The sequence below is a fragment of the Labrus bergylta genome, chromosome 10 (genome assembly GCF_963930695.1).
Source record: "Labrus bergylta chromosome 10, fLabBer1.1, whole genome shotgun sequence".
Taxonomy (NCBI): domain Eukaryota; kingdom Metazoa; phylum Chordata; class Actinopteri; order Labriformes; family Labridae; genus Labrus; species Labrus bergylta.
Window position 1 is genome coordinate 2,631,183 of NC_089204.1, and position 23,068 is coordinate 2,654,250.

Genomic DNA, 23,068 nt, shown 5'->3' on the forward strand with positions numbered 1-23,068 from the left:
CCATATTAAAATGAGCAAACAGTATGTACAGGCTGGAAGTAGCCCTGTTACCATCTACTTCAATAACCTGTGACAACCAACTTAAACTGGCTGCTCTGAAAGGCACCTTTGCTCACCACCTCGTGTGACCAGTGCAGGTCACCGATCTGTGGATCAATTGTTTGGGTTTGCGGTGGATTTAAAAAAATATGGTCACCCTTACTATGATGCTCTGAATTTAGACATCCATCATTAAGACTACATCATTAAGCTCATGTTGTGTGTACAGCTAGGCGTTAGCTAAAGCAGCTAACTAGTAGAGCTGTCTACTGGATCATCAGTCGATACCAGTTTGTCATCGTCATACTTACTGTATTCATGGAAATGTCATTTCAAATGTGATTACAGCTTGTAAACAAGTTTTGGATATAATGATTTAAATGGAAGGATCCATGTAAAGGATTATGTCTATAAAGACAACTAGCTGAACTGTGAGTAGAGGCAGCACTGACAACGGTACAATTCAGAAATCAAAGAAATATGCAAAACTTTCTAGGTATCATCTCTGCACAGCATGGACTCCTAAATGAAATGAGCATGTACTCTTTGTATGCTGTAGCAGGAAAAACTTAATTTGAAGAAGACCAAAGAGGAGAGAGAGAGAGAGAGAGAGAGTGAATTTAGCTGCAACAGCTTGGCATTGTGGGTAGGACTTTGATTTAAGGACTTTATTTAATTTGTTTGTTGTTTTTATATAATTTATTTAAAGTGTGAAATGCCAAATGATAAATGATCATTGTTGACCTAGGTGTCTACATCATGCCTTGACCAGTCCTTCGAGAAACGCACAAAAACACAGAAAGCTGATTTGTAGGCTGTGGCCTCTACTCAGCACCAGAACACCTTGTTAAAGAAGCCGTCTGAAACACCTTTCCCCTCTGAGAAATACACACCGCAGTCTGCTACAAATTGGAAATGGCAGCAATCTTTTTTTTTCTCTACCCCTTTCCAATCAAAGGTGCTGTTTCAGAGCGCCTGTGTGAATCCTTACCTCGGTGATGAGCATTCGTGAGGCCATGGTGAGGCGCGTTCTGGGGGAGAAGTGGCTGGTGATCATGATTCTCATGCCGGCCTCAGAGAAGGAGAGCTGGTGGGGGTACGCTGACAGCAGCTCGTCCACCATCAGCACTGAAGGTTTCCTGTGGTGGTTCGCTGTAGGACACACACACACACACAGAGGCAGGTTATTACACATGTACACATGCATTTATGACCGCAAGAGAACAAGTCTTTCTTAAACAGAAAACTATACTACTGTATATTTTTATCCACCCCTAGTTCAGACTACTATCTTGTCAGCTGTGATGCTATGTTACATAAGCAGCAGATTAGTACTGAAAGTGTTTTTAACTATAAGTTGTAACTCAACCCAAACAGATGATCAACATATCACTCAGGCTCTCGTCTAAGGTATGTCAACTGAGCAGGGAGGCATTTAGCTTAGCTTAGCACAAACACTGGAAGCTAAAAATGCAAACGTTAGCGCTTTAAGATATAGCATAGTAAAACAATGAACCTTTCTTTAGAAGAACAGCCGTAGCATCACAGCCGTCCTCTAATTCAGCGTTACTGGCTGCTCCATTCCTCAAACCAGACGAGTTCTTCTTCCGCCTCTCCAGAAAACGGACAACATGGGAGTTACACCTGAAACATACATCAGGGAAAATGTGCATTACTTACAGTTATCTGATAAGTTCTAATAAAGGCTCCTCATCTGTGTTCTAGTTTGTTATCGGTGTTACTTCAGACTGTGAAAAGAAAGTCTGTTTCAAATGACTTAAATTCATAATATGAGAGGTACTGTATATCAAATCTTCTCCATGTGGTTAGAAAAAATAATGCAAACAATGGATTCCACAGACCACAACGTATTTCTTGTAGCTAGTTTAAAAACGACAAGCTTTAAAAACCCTTTATGGTTGGTTCTCACAAAACCTTTAATATGAAAAACGTGTAGCAGAAAGATAGCTCTAGTGGAGTCTTTTTGACTGAACATCAGACTTTCCCTCCACAGGTTAAAAGCGTTCAACAGTCTGGGGAGTCCAGTATTTAATTACCCTCATTAAGTTAATGACTGTTTAAGAAAAAGCCACAACATGTTATTACTGTGTTGTCAGAAATATAAATCTGTGTGCTTACTTCATGATTAAAATGTAGACGAAGTACATCAGGATCAACGTGAGAGCTTCCCACCTGGAAATCAGAGTTTGGATTAAATAACCATCTGAATTATTTTACAATTTAGGTCTTAAATGTTACTAAGAGACTCAGGTGAAATAATATCAAATTTTTAATACTAAAAAAAAAAAAAGGCTTACCAAACCACTTTCTCGTCATATATAAACTGTAATAAAAAGGAGGAAAATGAAAAAGAAGTGAAAATCAATGACTTCAACAACATGTAATCCATTCATTGATAAATTCCTTCATAGTGGAAAACATCAGTACACACATGGGTTATGATTTACGTTTTGAAAGACTGTACCAATTCCCCAAAAATATCACGGTAACACTTTATATCAAGGACACAATATTCACCATTAACTAGCTGATTACTAGCATGCTAATTAGTAGCATAGTGGCTTCTTATTGGACGTTGTTAGGTCTTATTAGTATCTTATTCTACATGGCCACATAGCTAATGGACTATTAACTAAGAGTTTGTCTCCAACACCCTCCTCATTACTGCTTGTGTATAGTAAGTAAAGAAGTAGTTGAACATGAATTATAATGTTATTGTGCTTTGCTTAGTGTGGCCCTTATAAGGTAGAATTATGTAACATGACTTGTATGACATTTTTCCTTACCACTATAAGAGCAGAGATAGATAAGGTATAGTAGATCGAGTCTCTCATCAGAGGCCATCGGGAGAGACGTATTGTCTGCGGGAGAGAAAGAGAGAGAGAAAGAGAGAGCGAGAGAGAGAGAGAGACAGACAGACAGACAGACAGACAGGAACAAAGGGGTGAGACAGTGCTAAAACTTATTTTTTGTCCTGTTGAGTAACACATCCCACAAGGTACTTGCTGCTGTGCACTACAAACAAGATAAACTGAGCTCTGTGAGTGTGTGTGCGTGTCTGTTTTGGCCTTACGTAACATGTAATCTAACTAGGAAAAAAAATTCTTTCAAGTATGTTTCTCTTTTTCCTTGTGGGATTACAGCACTGAACAGGACAATGCTGCAAAATAAATGCATACAGAGAGAGAGAGCAGAGTCATTTCAAGCTTTATAATGTGATGTATCATCTAAAAACTTCAGACATTTGGTTTGTTTAGACACAAAAAAAAGGTCAGCACACTTTGTAACCTCTGTCTGTTCTGTACGCTCATGTAGCCATTTTTCAGTTCATTAGAGTTTAGCTGGAGCTTTTACTGTCATTGTTTACATGGATTAATACCAGGGCGATCAAACAACATGTTTAATCACAACATTTAAATAGTTCATTGTGATCAATTGCATTTTTAACCACATGATTGAAATTCCATTATTTAGCATTTTAAAATAAAAATTGTTAGACTTTTATTTTGAAATTTTGTACTGTCTTAAGCTGAGAGTCCTTAACTTGCCATTTGAATTCAGCCATGCTTTTATTTTTAAACAAGGAAAGCCCTACCTTCTGTTAAATCAAAGGTTAAACTAGGTTAAGTAAAACAGCTAAAGTGAACAGTCAAAAAATATTAAATGTTGTCATCAGATGGATAATACTTTGGACTTGACAACTGAGCTGTTAAGAAGTTTTTTTTAAGTGAAAATAGACATTCAAAGATGCAGAAGTGTCTTTCTTTTTCATCACTGAGACTACAGGGAGACACTGTAGAGGCTAATCTACGGTAAACCAAAAGGGACAAAACATCATGGGATTAATTGCCATAAAAAAAATGAATTCCTTAATTTCAAACCTTAATAAATGATGATTAACTAGTTAATGCTGACAGACCAAATGCATACTGAATGTTTGCAGTGTTTAAAATGCTTGCTGATGGTTTGATTAGATTAGACTAGTCACACATTTTGTACTGTACCTGTACAGCGAATATCCCACACACTCCAATAATGACGAGGATATTGAACACTGCTGAGCCCACGATGGTGCCCACCCCGACGTCACCTTTAGTGATGAAAACTCCTGCACAGCAGATACACAAACACAGGTCATGACCATTTGTTTACTGCAACATTTGGGCTTCACCCTGGTTGGTTGGTGTTATGCTGATGTTGACATGGTACCGTGGTGGGAGGGCAGTCAAGGAGCCGACTGATCCATAACGGCTGCCTATGGTGACTGAATAGTTTTGTTTTTTCATTAATGGTTTCATATTAATGTCTTTTGACACTTTATTCTTCTAATGCATTCTTCCCCATTATATTAGGGCCGCCCCCTAATATAATGGTAGGGGAAACACTGAACTTTGAGATGCATATTGTCACTTGGAATTGATAGACCAGTCTTGTTTTTGGGATGTTTACAGCACTGTCTGTCTCGCAGGGGGAAGTGTGGAGAGACGCTGGAAGCTGAGTGATGCTGAAGGAGGTGTGTCCAAAGAGAGAGTGTTTGCTTTGGTCTTACAGTCTGCTCTGGAAGTTGCATAGTAAGCTTTTACATCTTGAACTATTTTAAACTCCTTATAAAAGATGTCACCCTCCACGAGTGGTCACACAGGTTTCTAGATATGACATCATTGAGATTACATGCAATACAGAAGAATGGTCCAAAATGTTGATATTTCATGAGCTTGCATTCAATGCAATATTTGACAACTGGATCTCTGAAAACAACTACATCTTTGTCACTGGCATGTCCGCCCTCAGACAGATGTGCTAATTGTGAAAAAAATTTGAAAATTGATGATGTGACTATAGATTGAGCAGGAAAATCAAAGCTGTTGCAAAATATTGTATCGCTTTTTGTGTTTATTAGAGAACAGGCCATATCCAGCAGGAGCGGTTGTGTGTGTGTGTGAGGGTGAGGGTGCGTGTGTCTTACCTATGACAGAGGTGAACAGCTCAGGAGCCGAGCTTCCTGCTGCCATAAAGGTAGCTCCTGCAACGTCCTCACTCAGCTGAACACGCTGGATGAGGAGAGAGAGACAGAAAAACACTACTCTTAAAAGAAACACATCACTAAGCATTACTTTGAGAGTTCATGTGAGCTGATGTAACCTCAGCTGAAGTGCGTTTATAACCTGCAGTGTTTTGTTTTTACCTCACATATCTTCTCCAGTGAGGGGACAAAGTAGTCATCACACACCAAAGCCAGGGCATAGAACATGTAGACTGCCTGCAGGGGCCAAAGAGAGAGACACACACACACACACACACACACACACACACACACACACACACACACACACACACACACACACACAATGGTGAGGAACAATACACCAGCAGCTTGCCAAAACATCCCCTGAAAAAAAACATTGGTAATCCATTTTCTGTTTACAGCTGAATCACTGATTCTATCTTTGTTTACCTGACAAGAGCTAAAATAACAATTGAGTAGTGAAACATATCAAGTGGATGCAAAAATAAACCGATAGAAAAATGAACTTTTATTCTTTCAGAAACATCTTTATGTTTGCAGACAGCAGGCTACATTTTCAAATCTGGAAGACACTTCTTCATGTATCTGTTCGATGGATTTGAAAATATCTGTAAAGGAAAGGGTGCAGAGGTTATACAACACAGAAAAAAAACCAATACAGGCTAGCCGGAATGGAATAAAAAAAATCAATAAGATGTCAGATTTTCCTGTAAGGAGTGACAAGTTATGTGCTTAATAAAATAATAGCTTCTTAAGAAACTTTACCAATATATACGTCTACCTCTTTCAGATGCTGTTTCAGTAAAATGAATGGAGAATAAAGAAGGATGTGGATAAGAACAGGTTTATAGAAATGCTTGGATAAACAACAGACAGCCGCAGGTTTTAAACTAACCCTAAATAAATGAGTGTTAAATACCGTAAATACATCTGCTCTAAATGAACATGTGTCCAGATGTTTCTACCAAATATGCACAATGCAAGTGATCCTCCCTCAAACCTCCACCTTTGAAATACTAATTCTGAATCCTGCAGAGGAAAAGGTTAGTGACCCAAAATGCTACAGCACATTTACCAATTAGAACTAGGAAAATATAACACTCCTATATTAGCATCTCTTACAATATACTCTAGACTCTCAATCAAATCTAGAATATAATTTAAAATGATTATTCTCACTTAAGAAGCCCTCAATGGTAAGGCACCATCAAATCTGAAAGAGCTCATTGTGCCTTATTGCCCCATTAGAACACTGAACTGCCAGGATGCAGGCCTTCATGTGATACCTACTGTTTCTAAAACTACTATGGGAGGTAGTGACTTTAGGACCAGGTCAAGGTCTGCAGCAGCAAAAGCTTCATTTTTTAGAATACAAATGCAGTTTTGCTAAAGATATCTTTAGGTATAACACAGAGTGATGGGGTGAAATACAGATGAGCAATGATCTCACAACAACAGAGGTCACATGCAAATTAACTCCATGTCTCAAACTGCAGAGGATTACCATTTTTTTTCACTTCAGTAGATTCTGCTGGCATGAGTGTAGTTTTCAGGTGGGCATACCAGGCTTCAATAGACATGAATATAATTTTGGGGAGTTACGTAACCTCTGTTTGGTGTCTGAATCTTTAGACAGTCTGTCAGAGTGTCCTAGCATTACACATAAGCCTCTGCTCAACATCTGCCAAACACTTCTGCATTACAGCGCCCTGGCAGCAGGCTCAGTGGGCGGCTACACTTTAATGTATTCTGTGTGTGTGTTATTATAAAGTAGCACTGTACTACTTTCCCCCATTTTTCTATCAGTCCATCACAGGTTTATATTAGAGACAGGCAGGAGATAAATATGGATTTGTTATGTGTGGGCTGTGGGCATATATACAAAAATATCTTTCTTACGTATTTTGTACAAACTGTAAATAAACAATGTGAGAGAACTCACTGCTCTGAACACCAAAACACAAAGCCGTCATACTGCTCACTGTTGGTGGTATGAAAAACTAACAGTTTATTAAAATATAATAATGTTGCTAAACTAGCTCAGTGGCTAATATTTCATAAAACAGTATGAGCTTCTTTGCACTTTGAACTTTTTCCAACCCTCACTTTAACCTTAATCATTCTGAATTTAGATTTTAATTTTTGTACAGACAAAATTAAGTTGTAGTTGTAGAATAAGAGCACCCCAGTGTCTAATGGGCTGTCGCTCAAATGCTAGAGTCGGTCATCTCTCAACCGGGGTTCGGAGTTTGATCCCCAGCTCCTGCAGCTACATGTCCAAAGTGTCCTTGGGTAAGACACTTAACCCCAAATTGCCTCCCGTTGCGATGTATGAATGTGTATGAATGTGATTAGTTACTTCTGAATTTCACTTTACATATCAGCCTCAACCATCAGTGTGTGTATGTGTCAGTGTGACCTGCGGTGTAAAAGCCCTTTGAGTAGTAAGAAGATAGATATACAAGCTGAAGTCCATTTACCATTTAATGAGCGACTAAATTTATGACAATAAATGGTCAAACTAGCTTGCTTTACAAAGACATAGTATAATTTGAGTTGCTCTGATAATCTTAAAAAAAACGCCAAACACCTTTTACTGCTGAGAGACTTGTATTACTTTTAACATCTAACTTAGATGACAGATTGCCAGTTAGATTATTACGCCAGTTAGCGATCCATGATTGGAGATAAGCTGCAACAAATTACCTTGCAAGAAAGTATAATTAAAAAAACATTATTAAGCAGAAAGCTGAGCAAATTACATTAAAACTTGCCTATTTCTGACATATTTAAGCGATGGGGGTTGATTTTTGGGCAACTTAAAAAAAGAAGAAAAAGTTCACAGACAAAATAGGAAAACCTGTCATAGTTTTAAGGGTTGCAGGCTCTTACATCAACCTCATTAAAGGTCCTTGACCCCTACACAGTCAAAATGATTTACAGTTTTTGTTGTAGTTATTAGGACCAAGGCATCTATTAAAATGTGTCTTATTAATGCACGGTCTGTGGGTAACAAGGCACATATCTTGAATGACTTGTTTACAAGGGAGAGGTTTTCCTGATTGAAACCTGGCAAATGGACATAGAATTAGTTCAAAAGAATTGTGCCCCTCATACTGTTCTTTAATTGGGACTCCCAATCTGTCCGGGCATGGTGGAGGTTCTTTCTGTGGACTACAATAACAGGTTCTTCTGTCAGTTGGTGAGCACAGAAACCTTCATTTGATTATAGCTCACTAAAATTGGAAGGCTACTGCCTTTTCATTGTGTTTTGATATATTGACCTCTTAACAGATTTTACTGGATTTCTTACTTTTATCATTAAGATTGGTGAAGAGGCTTCATGATTGGGTGGGAAGTTCAGGCACGGTATTAGATAGGTTTTCTTCCTTTCTTACTGACAGAACTTTTGCAGTATGTATTTGTGACTGTGTATCTGGGTCCTCTCCATGGTGGATATGGATTCCACAGGAATCTGTCCTGGGACCCATGCCTTTGCCCCCTACGTTGACGACAGTTCATAAGCAGATTTAATATAATAGCATATCATCTTTACGCATTTGACTTACAACTCCTCTTCACTTTTAAAACCAGTGAGAAAGATTTTGAACCTCCTGAACTTCATAAATATTGTAAAGCACTGGATGGCAGGCCATTATTCACAGCTCAAAACTGATAAAACAGAAGTTGGGGTCCCTCTTCACTGCTGCATGCTCAAGTCTCTGCAATAGGAGTTATTTTTGATCAATCCTTTTCATTTGACAGTCACATTAAACAGCTCACCAAATCAGGTTTTTTTCCATCTACGAAATATAAGTAAACCACTCATTGAAATGCTCATAAATGCCATTTCATCCCGCATTGATTACTGTAACTCACTCTTCACCTCTCTCAGTATGTCTGCCCTCAATCACTTGCAATCAGTAAAAAACGCTGCAGCCAGAGTACTAACAAGGTCAAACAAAAGGTCTCACTCCTGTACTTGAATCCATTCACTGGCTCCATGTCAGGCTCCAGATTATCTGGCTGAAATCATTCACTCCTATCAGGCAACTCACTCCCTCAGGTCAAACACACTACAAATGGAGCTCAGTGTAAGTTCAAGCAGGAAGACTGGTTATATTCTCTCACACATTTATTCAATTTCTTCTCTCTACCTCTCCCTCCATCTCCCTGCTCTGGTGATCAGCTGATTTGGGGCGTTTACTCAAGTAAGTAATAATCCAACCAGATTCTGCCCCAACCTCTCTCAACCAATCATCCTGCCACGGCCACATTTTAAAACCTGTTCTCTCTCTTCCACAGTCAGTTTGTCATTTCAGTGCGATCACTGTGAACCTCCTCCTCTGTTACCTGTTGTGGCAATTGCATTATTCTTACTATTTTTATTATCTGTATGTTGTGTCATTGTAAGATCACTTTGTGGCTGATGTCTGTGTAAAACTGTAGATATGTTCATGACATGCAGAGATAAGCATGCCTTGCTGACTTGAAGAGAATGTCCCTAACCCCCGAAGACAGGCCATTATTTCTGTCATTCCCAGTTTTATACAGAATTATATATTTAATCATCTTTTAAAGAGAATTATTCTCGTTTTCTGATCTGTTACAGAGGTCAGTTGCTGTTTATGATGTGGGGTGGCTGTGGCTCAGTGGTAGAGTAAGTCGTCTCGAAGGTCGGATGTTAGATCCCAGGTTAATCCAAATTGCTCCAGCTGCTTAGTCAGCATGCATGTGAATGTGTATGAGTAGATTAGTTAATGCCGATGCACACGTTGCATAGCAGCCTCTGCCATCTGTGTGTGGATGGGTGTGAATGAAGTGTGACCTATCATGAAAAAAAGTGCTTTTTTTTTTTTCAAAGTCTATTTACCATTTACCAATGCTGTTTGCTGTTATTGTAAACTAAAAACATGCACCATGTTTACCCCTCACAGTCAGAATTCTTTGGTTTTAATCCTGTTTAATTTATAGCTGCAACCTGGCCATGTGTTTACTAAACCACTCTATCAAAAATATGTCTTGTTATTAAAGGATTACACATACAGGTTAATTTGACCAGGAATGTGTGTGTATTTTTGAATTTACCATTTAAAATTATGTCAACTTTTTTTAAGACAGCCCAGACAATAATAACTGGTTTATTTTACTGTGCATCCTACCTCCAAAAATGTTGAAATATGAAGTGCACTATCAGGAAGGCTTTCCTATAACACCCCTGCATGAAAGACTTGCTAGCATGTGATTATAACCATCAAAATCCCTGGGGCGCTGGTGGAGCACTGGTTAGTGTGTGCCGCGCATGTACGGAGGCTATAGTCCTCCAAGCAGGAGGTAAAATCGTTAAACAACCTGTTTGAGCACAGATTTCCTGAAAGGGAAGCAGGCAAAGAAAAATCCCAGATAACATTTTTGCAACTTTAGCTTGCTTATATCCTTCACAGTGGCTTTTTCTAATGCTGCTCAATGTTGTATAATTCATTTGAACCTTCCCACATGATGAAAGCAAGGGCTACTTAACAAACACTGGAACCTTTTACTAACAGTGTGGAGTTAGAACAGTGCTGCAGGTGAGACTCACACAGAGGACGTGCAGGCCCACTGCTCCATCAACGCGCTCCTGGTTGGTGAAATAATCCCTGGGGAACTCATGGATTGCTGCAGAGAAAAAAAAACACAAACACAAATATTAAAAGATGAACTTCAGATGAGAGAGGAAGATTTCCTGAGGGAATCATTCGAACAAACATAGAAACAATAAACAAGGACAATGTAATCAAGGTGACCCACACAAATTCAAGTCAAATGGACGACTGCATTTAATATCCAGTAAGGAGGCACAGGATAAAAAGTAGGGCATGAATAGTCCCTATCCAAAGATATATACACAAGACAAAGCAGCATAAACCGAGCCACATTTCTCATGATCTGTTTGTTTAATCTTTTGACTTTTAACAGCTTTTGCCTGTGAGCGATTTTCAATTAAACTCTCTTCATGCCAAATATATATAAACATCCCACGGCAAAGAAAAGACAAAGACATGAAAAGCTGATGCAGCACAAAACACACAGCTTCTGTTTTCTATTGAAATAAAGAACTTATTGCTCTCTTTATTTTTTTACAAGACTTTACATTATAATTCAAACTGATGTTGAACAATGACGTTCAATCTATCCATCCATTCATCCATTGCCTAAACAGATTTTTTCGCGTTCAGGGTCGCGCTGGGCTGGAGCCGATCCCAGCTGTCATTGGACGAGAGGCGGGGTTACACCCTGGACTGTTTGCCAGTCAATCACAGAGATGACATACAGAGACAGACAACCAGCCACACTCACATTCACATGTAAGGGCAATTTATAATTCTTTGGACTTTTGGAGGAAGCTGGGGTATTGGGAGAGAACACGGGGAAAACATGCAAATTCAACATAGAGAGGCATTGTCCGACGGGATTTGAACCAGGAACCGCATACACCCGTATTCAACTCCACTGAATGTCCATATACTGTACATCTGGAAAAAAAAAAGTGGTCTGGAGGTCGCAAAGTAGCCTCTGCCATCAGTGTGTGATAAATGTGACATGCAATGTGAAAAGAGCTTTGAGTATTCAGAAGACTGGAAAAGCGCTATACAAGCTCAAGCACATTTATTAGTTGACCTAAAAGTCACATAATGTATGAAAACCTATGTCATTTGAAGCTAACAGGACGTCGATTGCTTTTGTCATGATGACAGCTTGGTATCGTTGCAGACGGTGGTTGCCCTACTCAGCTCTGTTCAAGTTTTTTTTTTCAAACTTCATTTTCATGGACCAAATGAGAACTGATTTGGCTTCAGTCTTGGTCAGGTAGCACGGCCCTGCGGTACTCTGCCAAACACCTGAACCAAAGGAAGATGTGTTGTGATTTGAACATGCTCAGTGTGAAGCAGCCGTGAGTGAGATATCACTTTGACACCACTCTGTTCCTCCATCCCCAACCTGACAGAGGTGACAACATGAACCCATCACTGTCCGACAGCACGGCCAATCAAAATATGACACACATTTATTCACAGCCATCATGTGCATTTTGCTGTTGCATATGAGTCTGCACACGACTGGCCAGGCTAAAAATAGCCTCTGCCCAGCGTGTGTGTCTATTGTGTATATGTGTATTTGAGATCAGCTTGGCTGGCTCTTAGTGTGTTCTATCTGCGTGTGTGTACTTTCCCTCTGTAAGTTTGTTTGCTGCGTGTTCGTCGTGCGTCGTGTGTAACATGAAGGCAGCCCAATGTGCAGTGACATTCTGTCTCTCAACAGCCGTGAGGTTGTGAGTCAGGCGGCTTCAGCCTCAGCCTGCCCTGTGTGGCCAAAACACAACACGGGCCTGCCGGCTCATAGGATGTGACAGCAGCACAGAGAGAGAGAGAGAGAGAGAGAGAGAGAGAGAGAGAAGGAAGAGATGATAGCTGTAGGAAGGGAAATGAAAACTGAGACATAGTCGTGATGGGGCGCTGGTAGCCTAGTGGTTAATGCGTGCGCCCCATGTACGGAGGCCATAGTCCTCCAGTGGCAAGCCCAGGATTGAATTCGACCTGTGGCGCCTTTCCCCCATGTCATTCCCCACTATCTCTCTCCCTGATTCTACACTCTATCCACTGTCCTGTCTCTACAACAAAGGCATAGAATGCTCAAAAATAAATCTTAAAAAAAAATGATGACATGATGTGGAGCTGCCGTTGAAAATGGGGAGTTAAAGGTTGACTTGAAAGGAAAGGTTAGGGCCTTATCTGAATCATATAGACCTTCTGATCTAATCCTCTCCTAAAATTCAATATCTTACACTTTTTACATGAGCTCTGTTTACTTAAGGTCAGTTTAAAAGAAAATAATTACAGGTTTGGACTGACATCACTTTCCTACCACGATGTCAGAAAGATTTCCCAAATGTGGCTGAAGTTAGCAGTTCTTGCACCATCAGCCTTCGGTCCTCAGAGCAGGTTCATTGTTCTCATGCCTGTGCTGGTTACACATTGGTCTGTTCGAATGGTCGTATGCCAGTATAACCCTGACATGGCCAACACTGAGAAGTCGTCTGTGCTGGTTTACATCCGTGTAGTAGAGGAGGGAGAGGATTAACCAGAACTACAGCCCCAGCTAGTGGCGGACGGCTGCATTTCAGCATACATACATTATTTGATTTTGGCTTTTTGTGCCTGAATTAATAAAAATAAACATAATTAGTTTCAACAGCAAGTGATTCTGGTGCAAATTAGCGTGACACCAATGTTTAATCTTTAAGTAAACTAATTGCACACATTCGCACACATAGCGAGACACAGGCTTAGGGCATCAAGCTTGGGGACAGGTCAGGAGAAAATAACCAGATGTCAAAAGGTGAATCCAAAGTTTTTAGTTTTACAATCTGCTAGACTAGCACCTGCTTGTGTACTGTTACCATTTTTTACCTTTAACAGGCATTCCAATATATACATTTTAAAATCCACAAATACAGAGTTTAGTTCTGGTCTATGATTCCCTGACTGGTTATGATGTCCTTGATCTAGCTGACTCTTTTGGTTATGTCAGTCAGGGTTGAGTTGAAGGGACCAATAATAGGGAATTGGGTAGGCAGTATCGACATTGTATAAAAGTAGCCTGGGTCTGTTGAAGGTAGTGGTGCCATTTTGGTTGCTTTGGCAACTACGGGCCATGAGGAGGTAGGTTATGTAACTTATCAGTAGTGCATAGCAGCATACTTGGGAAAAGGGGTTTCTTCATTGAGCCCTCATCCTTTCATTAGGGCACAAGTACCTTGTGTTTATTCAAAATGTTGGATTTTGTCTGTGAGGAGTCTTTTTTTGATGTAACAGAATTTTGTACCATTGGGATCGTCCAAAACAAGAACAAGAACAAAACCCAATATCCTATGTAAGAGTTTAAATAAGGCATTTTCTGATACTGATATCAGTGTTGGACCACGTCTAGTGTGCTGTAATAAGTGTTCAATTTACACCTTGAAAGCTCATTGGCTGGAATATATATCCATACATAACACAACACTTAAATGATATGCCAAGTCAGACACTCATCATGTTGTAATCTCCTAAAAGGCAACTACAACCACATGCTACGCATTCTAAGAACACACTCTGTTATTTTCCCACCTCCTTTAAGACGGCTGAAACTTCTGCTCTTAATCTGCTTCTATCACAGCATCAGCCGAACACCACAGATGTCAAACATAAGCCTCTTTCAAATGTGACATTTTCTAAATAATTTCGGGACATTCAGGCCCTGATATTTTCAGGAACTGACCTTCAATCACAGAGGGAGATTTATCTGTTGTCGGACACGCTCTCACAACTTAAAATGCTGTGTTCTGTTTTTGTTCAGAACTGTGGGCAGCTTAGTCAGAGCGAGCATGGGGAGCAACAGGAGGAGTCTTCCAAAGCAGTGACCTTTTTTGAGTTTGTTATCACAACAGCAATAATAAGGATGTATCCACAAAACAGACAGAAAGTAGTACAAATGGTAACTGAAGCCAGCAAGAAAAAAAACAGCAAAAATCAGCAAACTTCACTCAATGTGACCAACGTCATCCCCTAACCCCAACCTCATCCACTTCCTTGCACTAAATGTTCCATACTATTACCTGCTGCGTTCCCATATTGGCTAATCTCAACCTCAGTCAGATATTTCACAAGGGGACTGGAAGGAAATGTAGGAACATTTTCAGGAGTTCAGCTCATGTAGGAAAGGGGTGACAGAGTCCGTCAGTTAGTTAGAAATGTGTAGCATATCATCTGCTGTTGGAAATAATCTGTCAGAAAACAACTGCTTTACTTTCTTTAAGTGGAATGCATTTTCCACCGAACCATCAAAGCCAGAACAGCTAAAAGACAACACACACAGAGAGAGAGAGAGAGAGAGAGAGTGAGAGAGAGAGAGAGAGAGAGAGAGAGAGAGAGAGAGAGAGAGAGAAAGAAAACATGGATCCAAACAGAGTCACAGCGTGGAGGGAAGAAAACAATTAAGTTCAGTCTCTGTATCGTCTCACATCTGACACATTGTATTCCTCCTTAAAATGACAAAACCCATACACACACTCTCAAACACACATTCACAGGCATACACAGAGGCCTCTGTGAATACTGATGAGACACATCTTCAGCCAACTCCACAGCCCCCAAAAATAACCACAACAACAGTCCTAGGTCTGCTGTCGTGACTCGTTCTTTTGGAGCATCTGAGGAGTCTTTGTGTTTTTAATTCACAGATTAGAGGCTCACTGAACCTGACCAAGGCCGGCGTGGACAACGGCCAGCTGGATTCCTACCAGAGATGTGTGCTGTGTTTGTGTGCGTGTGTGTAATTCGGAGTGTGTATTTCTTTTACATTATTGTAGGCTAGACTTTAGTGTCAAAGCCTTCCTTTCACCTGAACCTTGCTCTGATATCCTCCTCAGGAGAAGACTGGCTGACATGTTTAAATAGTATAATCAGACTTCCATACCTTTCCTTAATTGTATCGTTACTAAAAATAGAAATCATATTCAAAAAATTGTTTTATTAGAAAAGCTGTATAAATTAAAGGTTCTCGAGTTATCAGTATAGTTTTTTATGCTTTAAAATGTAACCTTTAGCATCACGCCGTGGTGTCTGTTAGTGCAGCAGCGTCCCCAGCACTGTGGTCACTCCTCTGGTAGGTTGAAGACCCACGCTGCTGCATTCTGGATCATCTGCAATGTTTTGATAGTGCATGAACTTTGTCTACTTTTGTCCTATGTTATGGTCTCTACAAATCCTTTTAGTGAAGAAAAACCATGAAAAATACAGGAAAAAGTTGTTATTTAAAAGAGAAGAATGTTAGTGTAAGTAACTTCTCATTACATTTGTGTATCATCATTTTCACTTTTAATTTAGGGGCACCTGCTCCTCCTCGATGTGGTCCATTTGTTCACTGTTTGACGATTGAATCTCTGGAGGCTTTGGTTACATGCCATGCGTGCTGCGTGCAATGTACAGATGTCACACAGGATTTATGTTTGTGTTGTCCTCTGACACAGTGGATAAAAGCCTCGGCTAAGCACTTGAAATGTAAATGTCAAAATGCTTCCTCAAATAAAAAGAATCAGTCCTATATGAGCATCCGTCCTGATTTAGGATTAAATAAACCCATATGGCTGCTTCTGCTGGTCTGAATAGGCCCAACATCATCACTGTGCTGATGTCACCCTCTCTTACTGTACAAATCTTGTTAAGTATTCTGTATAAAAAAAAAGGGAATGTCATAAAGAGACAAGACAAAAGGGTTGCATAATCCGCGGATTTAGAGAAAAAAAAAGATTTACAGTAACTGCTGCATTAAGGTATAATCTGAGTCTGTTGGCATTTTGTCTGGTTAAGTGCAGACTGCAGCCCCTCTGGAAACCTGTTTAAAGCCTGCAAAAAGGGATGGACACACTGTTAACAGTCTGCAGCAGAGCTTTTTGAGTCATAATAGGCTTCAGATGAAGATTTAGAGAGAACCATGATTATATCTAAATTCAATCAGTAGCATAAAGCTGTGGCTTCTTTATTTAAACTGAATGAGAAAAAAAAACTAAAAAATGTGTTCATGTTAATGTGACACATGAATGTACGGCTGCATCCCACTTCATGGGTTTGCTTTTTCTTAATACATTTATGTCAAAAATATAGCGCAGCATCCCCTCTCAGAGCCAGGGCATATTTAAGATCATCAAATGCACCAGTTGCCCGTATGAGTCTTCACTGAAGTAGTACAATAAAGCAAATCCATTCATTTAAGCATCTACCAGGGTGTGACGCGTGAGTCCCACTGGCTGTAATGTTGTCGTATCTTGTTAGAATAGACGGACCGGCCGGCCGGCTCATCCCCTTGCACATAAAAGTTGTTTAATTGAGGGACTGCACATTCTTCCTTTAAAAGTAAGAACACAAGTACTGCCAGATCCTCCTTCTCCATTTGAATCTGTTACTTCTGCAATGTCATCAAGGACTTTGAGATCGAGAAATAAAGTTCAATATCATGATATTAATCAAGAGAGAAGAGTATGACCTTCAGCCACTGTTATTAATAGCTCTGTAGTTATGATAAATGGATTTCATTCTGCGGTCCTTTTCTGATGATTTGTACCAATCATAAATGGTGTATCAATTCTGTAGTGATGTGTTTTAACTCAGTTCAAACTGAGGGTTAATTTGAGGCAGACTTCATGCAAATATATTTTTGTCCTAGTGTATCAAAGGACACTATAAAGGACAATTTGAAAGTGGTAAACTTCAGTGAAAAACATACAGTGAATGATCCCCAGCAGGTTTGGATAAAGACTTCCCCATAAGCATAGAATATATTCTCCGAGAACATATACTGGATTTGCAATATTTGTCCGCTGAGGAAGAAGATACGCCCGCACACTTACTCAAATGCCACAAAAAGTTATTTTAAACCGTCCTTGGTTTCCTGTCAATCCTAAAGTCTTCTTCAATACATCATGACATTTGTGAAATGATGCCGTCTTTAAGGGTAAAATAGGTGACAAACCAGGTTATGCTTGAGAGCAGGAATTTATTAGTTTCTACACCTGCGACATGCAAACCAATGTAAAGATGGTGGAGACATTGCGATGCAGATTCATTCTTTATCCAAATGTCGCAACTTTTGTCTTCAAAAACATGATGGCCAGGTCCCCTTTGGAAAACAGGTTCTTAATCTCAATGGGATTGTGGTTAAATAAAAAAAAATGGAGAGAAATAATGCTAAAAATAGAGGTCTCCAAAAACGTTCATGTCAACTTCTTCTATACAGTCCATGAAACAATGCAATGTTCTGTATGTGAAATGAAGACACATTGGCATGAGCTGAAAACATTTGTACTGGAAGACCAGAATTTCTGTTAAGTGTGGAAGTCAAGTTTTGAGCAACCATAAGAGAATACCACTGACTAGTCACAGTTTACAACTGTCCAGTCAGACACTGGGGATTTTTGGTCCAGACGTTTACTGTACAAACACCCAGCAGACATGAAGCATCATTTGTCAGAAGTTGTGTCCACTTGATAAGTTAATTTCCTACATGTACGTCTTTTGGTCTTCCTCTCTAACTCCTTGAAAGAAAAAAACTGTGATATGTGATGCTATCCAGGATGTTCATCATTTTCAAATAACACCTCTTAGCTGATCCCAGAGGAAGTTAACACCCCTGAGCTGAAGAGCTAATGTGTGAATGGGAGAGCTGGGTTAATCCCACTATCTCCCCCGACACTTGTTGTTCTTCTACTTATGGCTGAACATGTGCATTGCTGTGTTAGTCTGTGATTGCTTTAGTTTATTCATTCTTGACTATCGATGGCCCTCTGATATGAACAGATTTACTATAAACAGTAAATGATCCAAAGCATGACAGCATTCACAATAACCAATCATGTTCCAAAGCAGTTTGATTTCTACCAGAGAACAATCCATGCCCTTTTTTTATTACTATAGGCATCTCTCAAAAATCTATATCTACATAATAAAACCGTTTTTAAGACAGCAATAATATACAGACTTCAACCTGCACCCAGATAAATATTATCGTCTGGAAATATTTGTTCTTTTTCTGTAAAAACACACCAACAATCTTTATGTGTATAGTGCCAATTCATAACAAATGTAAACTCAAGACAACCGCCTCTGGCTCAGTTGGTAGAGACGTTGTCTCTCCATCGGAAGGCCGAGGTTTGATCCCCAGCTCCTGCAGCAACATGTCCGATGTGTCCTTTGGGCAAGACACTTAACCCCTAATTGCTCTGGCTGCTTTGTCAGCGGCGTATGAATGTGTTTGAATGGGATTAGTTACTTCTGATGGTCACTTTACATAACAACCTCTACCATCAGTGTGTGAATGTGTAGGTGTTACATGTGGTGTAAAAGCGCTGTGAGTAGTCAGAAGACTAGAAAAGCGTTTTACAAGCTCAAGTCCATTCACCATTTCACAAAAAGAGCGGGTCTAACACATACTCTGTGGAACATTATCTACTAAAACCCAACATGAACTTTTGAAATTTACTATGGCTATGAAAAACGTCCTTTTAGAGGCAGAAACCTCAAACAGAACCAAACTCATGATGAACAGCAATCTGCCCAAAGACAGGGTGGAGAGGGAAATGCAGAAAGAGAGAGAGACAGATAGAGACAAACAGAGCACCAACAACAACCACAACTAAAAATAAGATTTATTTCCAATGCCAGTAATAATGGTAATGGTATGTAGCATGAACACATATATGGTAACAGACTGATCATTCTAATATTAAGATTAGCAAATATAATGATAATGAAATGGGGAGGAAATCAAAGCACTTTAAGTATTATAATAAATGTGAGGCTGACAATAAAGTCTCTCTGTGGGTTTAAAAACTTGTTATGTTCAGACTTCAATTTAATCTGAAATAATGTTTTTTGAGTCTGCTGGGTTGTGCATTAGCTTGATGGCATTGTGTTGCATGTTGAACATGTAGAACTTGTGTACTTGTGCTTATGATTAGTGTGCTGCTTTGTTAACAAGTTTCTTTAATAGTATTTTTATGACTTTTCTGGAGGCAGTTCTATGTGTTCAGCTTTTAAGTCCAAGATACATTTCCCCATGAGGAAATAACTTAATGGAAGTTGACCTATATTAAATCCCATTTCTATCCGGGGCAGAATGCATCAAAACTCATGAACCAATAAGAGTGATGAAACTCAACTGGTGGGAAAAAGCTAATAGTAGAGCCAAAGAGTTAATGCCCAAATAATTGGGGTCATAGAAGGGGTCTTATCAGCCTGTGCTGGTGTAACCAAGGAGATTAACCTGGCATGGATTTCAAATTAAAATCTTTGAAGCAAATCACGAAAAGAACATGTTCACATAACATTTCAATGTCATGACAATTTTTATATCGAACCTAAGCAAAGAATGTTTCAGGGTAATTGCATAATTCATTTTAATTGTGGGATTATTTTACAATTTATTTTCATGTTTTATTTAATTATATTTTGTTTTATTTACATTTTACTGTTAAAGGCAGGGTTGGTAATTTTTCGAAAACTAGCATGATTTTGAAAGCAACATTCCCTCAGTGCTCCGTCTACACCCGACCCCTACCCTCTGTGCTCCCTCAAAAGCCATGCCCCTCACGAGCGCCGTTGCTCCAGAAGCAGACCTCAGCTCATTGCTTATATCGTGTAGAAACGACACCATCTCATATCTCATTCAACAGTAAGTAAACACTAAAGGTCATCAAAATACATGTTAAAAAAAAGACAATTTTACTCCTCACAACAGCCAATGAAAAACTCACAGGATAAACTCCTTCATCTGTGACGAGCTTTGAGTTTGGACTAGTGCACGCAAGGGGTAGAGAACGAGCAGGGAGACAGGGAGGTCTGATTGGTTCATCAGATTGGTACCTCGTGGCAGACATTGGTTGAAGTTTTTACAGACTGTTACAGATGATGGATTTTCTTTCTTCCTTTTTCAGAGAACACGAGTTATTAATCTGTTAGGACCTAAAGACAATTTCAACCAAAATCTTAAAAAGTGGATGAGGAGAAAATTACCAACCCTGCCTTCAATAAGATCTTACTCTGTTCTCAATTTATTTTGTGTTGTTACTTAAATTGCTTGAGAGGGATGGCTGTGGCTCGGTTGGTAGAGTCGTCGTCTTTTAAACGGAAGGTCAAGAGTTCGATCCCCAGCTCCTGCAACAACATGTCCTTGGGCAAGATGCTTAACCCCAAATTGCTCCCGCTGCTTCATGGGCGGCATATGAATGTGTATAAATGGGGTTAGTTACTTCTTATTGTCTCTTTACAGAGCAGCTCTGTCATCAGTGTGTGAATGTGTAGGTGTGACCTGCGGTGTAAAAGCACTTTGAGTAGTCAGAAGACTAGAAAAGAACAAGCTCAGGTCCATTTACCATTTAAAGGTATTTTTATTGTTATTTATACCGCTTTTAATCATGGATATTTATTGATATCTATACATATATATATTTGTGTATTGAATTTGTTTTGAAGCTGCTACATAAATATGGCTTGACAGACTGATTGATTGATTCAGCTTGGCATTCATGATTCCGTACAGTTCAGTCTGTCAAAGGTGTGCTTCACCAGAATGATGGAGAAATAATTGAGCCTATATCTGGTAGTAGTTCTTGAACAAAATTACATTTTAAAGTCTCAAAATAATATTTCTTTAGTGTGTGACGGCCATGGCCATGGAGTCTTGCTTGGTATTGTTGTTTTATTTTTGGGTTACAGAGTTTTGGCTTCCTCTGGTGGGTATTAATGGTTACTGGTTATTTGGGAGACCCCGCCCACCTACCTGTAATTACGGATTGGCTTCACCTGAGTGTAAGGGCATATAAGCCAAGCTTCCACAGATATCTTTCTCTCTCTCTCTCCCTTCCTCTGGACAGCCAAGACAGACAACCTTCTGCCATGTTTTTTTTTGGTTTGTTATTGAATAAAATAAAACCTTAAAAGCTAGTTTACTGTGTGGACCTCCCTTGACTGTTATGGCCTAGACAAGCTGGTAATAACAAATGGGGCTCGTCCGGGATAACATGGGGAAAAAAAGATGATGAATTAATGTTTTGCTGTATTTATTCGATAAACAAAGTTATCTGTGGACTACCAAATAAAAAACTATTTATTCCATTCCTTTGTTTTGTTGATTTGGATGAACCAATCCTTTAAGTCCTCGTCCTTCTTTAGGCAGTTATGATCTAAAAAGAAAAAAACGATGAGCTCCCTGAACACGGTGCTCAAGTATTGAATGTTCATCAATAAATACTGTTAATATTAATGATGAATCACTGCTGCAGTTTTGGATATTTCTGAGAACCATACAAAGCCAAGGCTTAAGCCCCAGATACACACATACACACACAAATTCACACACATGCAGTTACTTGTCAAATCCCTGAGCTCTGTGAGATCAATGTGGATTGACCCGAGCAGAGACGGACAGCTCGTCACTCCAGGGGCAGAGAAACAACAGTCGACCCCCCAACCCCAACTCAGGCTGCTGCCACCCCTAACACTTACGTAATGCCACAAAGAGTTACGTAAGAGCTCTGCAGCTCAAATAGAGACAAAGACTCCCAGAAAGAGAGAGAGAGAATAATCCTATACATCATTAAACAGATCTCAGGAGGCCGCTGTGTTTTAAGAGCAGCAGAAAAGAAGCTGCTTTATGCAGATGACAGATGGCTTTTCCCCCATCTCTGACAAAAGCGTGCTCAGCATCTGTTGAGATGCATGGAATCACATATCACACAGAAATATAGAGAAAGATAGTGCTGTCAGGAAAACACAACTAATCTGTGATATACCATTGAAACAATGCATCTATGAAATGCTTAAATGAACACCTTCTTTTTGACACCATGACTTAGTTTTATACTTTCTGGACGAGGGTTTTCAACTTCAGCTTGAACTTTAAATGATGCTGCCCTCAAGAGAGTCTGATTTCACTTTACAGGTTGGTAAATGAACAGCAACAGAAGATAAAACAAAAACAATACAACACGTAAAAGTACATGCACAAGCTGACACACACACAAGGTTTAGTGAAGAGCATGGGGAGGTCAAAGGAAAAATGAACAGAAAAAATAATCATCATCCTGGATGTGAAATGGGACTTCCCCCCTTTCTGCCAGTCAGTAGTTTGGTAAACAGAAAACAAATTTTAATAAAATTTGTAATAAAAGATACAAAAAAAAACAATTTTTCATTGGTAGTTTATACATACATTGAGAAATTGATACTGAAACTTTATTCTTTATTTAAACAGAGTGTAAACATTTGAAGGGCCGAGAACAGATTCAAAACCTATGGCCGCTGTAACAAGGACTGTAGGACTGTGTACATGGGGCAAGCACACAACTGGTAGGCTACCCGATGCCACACTACTTATATTTGTGCCCAGCACAGATGTGTTGTTGGTTGG

At 39.5% G+C, this 23,068-nt stretch overlaps 1 protein-coding gene across 1 annotated transcript in view; it reads right to left on the minus strand.

Annotated features, from left to right (window-relative positions):
- The window catches only part of slc24a3 (solute carrier family 24 member 3), a 100,795-nt gene that overhangs the window by 14,560 nt on the left and 63,167 nt on the right, over window positions 1-23,068 (minus strand). Inside the window, exons 3-11 of the mRNA XM_020651080.3 lie at window positions 10,668-10,744; window positions 5,246-5,320; window positions 5,027-5,111; window positions 4,065-4,168; window positions 2,847-2,921; window positions 2,358-2,383; window positions 2,179-2,232; window positions 1,556-1,683; window positions 1,031-1,191 (exon numbers count right to left, since the gene is read on the minus strand). Of these exons, the coding sequence (XP_020506736.1) occupies window positions 1,031-1,191; window positions 1,556-1,683; window positions 2,179-2,232; window positions 2,358-2,383; window positions 2,847-2,921; window positions 4,065-4,168; window positions 5,027-5,111; window positions 5,246-5,320; window positions 10,668-10,744 (785 nt within the window). The remainder of the gene's footprint in view (window positions 1-1,030; window positions 1,192-1,555; window positions 1,684-2,178; window positions 2,233-2,357; window positions 2,384-2,846; window positions 2,922-4,064; window positions 4,169-5,026; window positions 5,112-5,245; window positions 5,321-10,667; window positions 10,745-23,068) is intronic.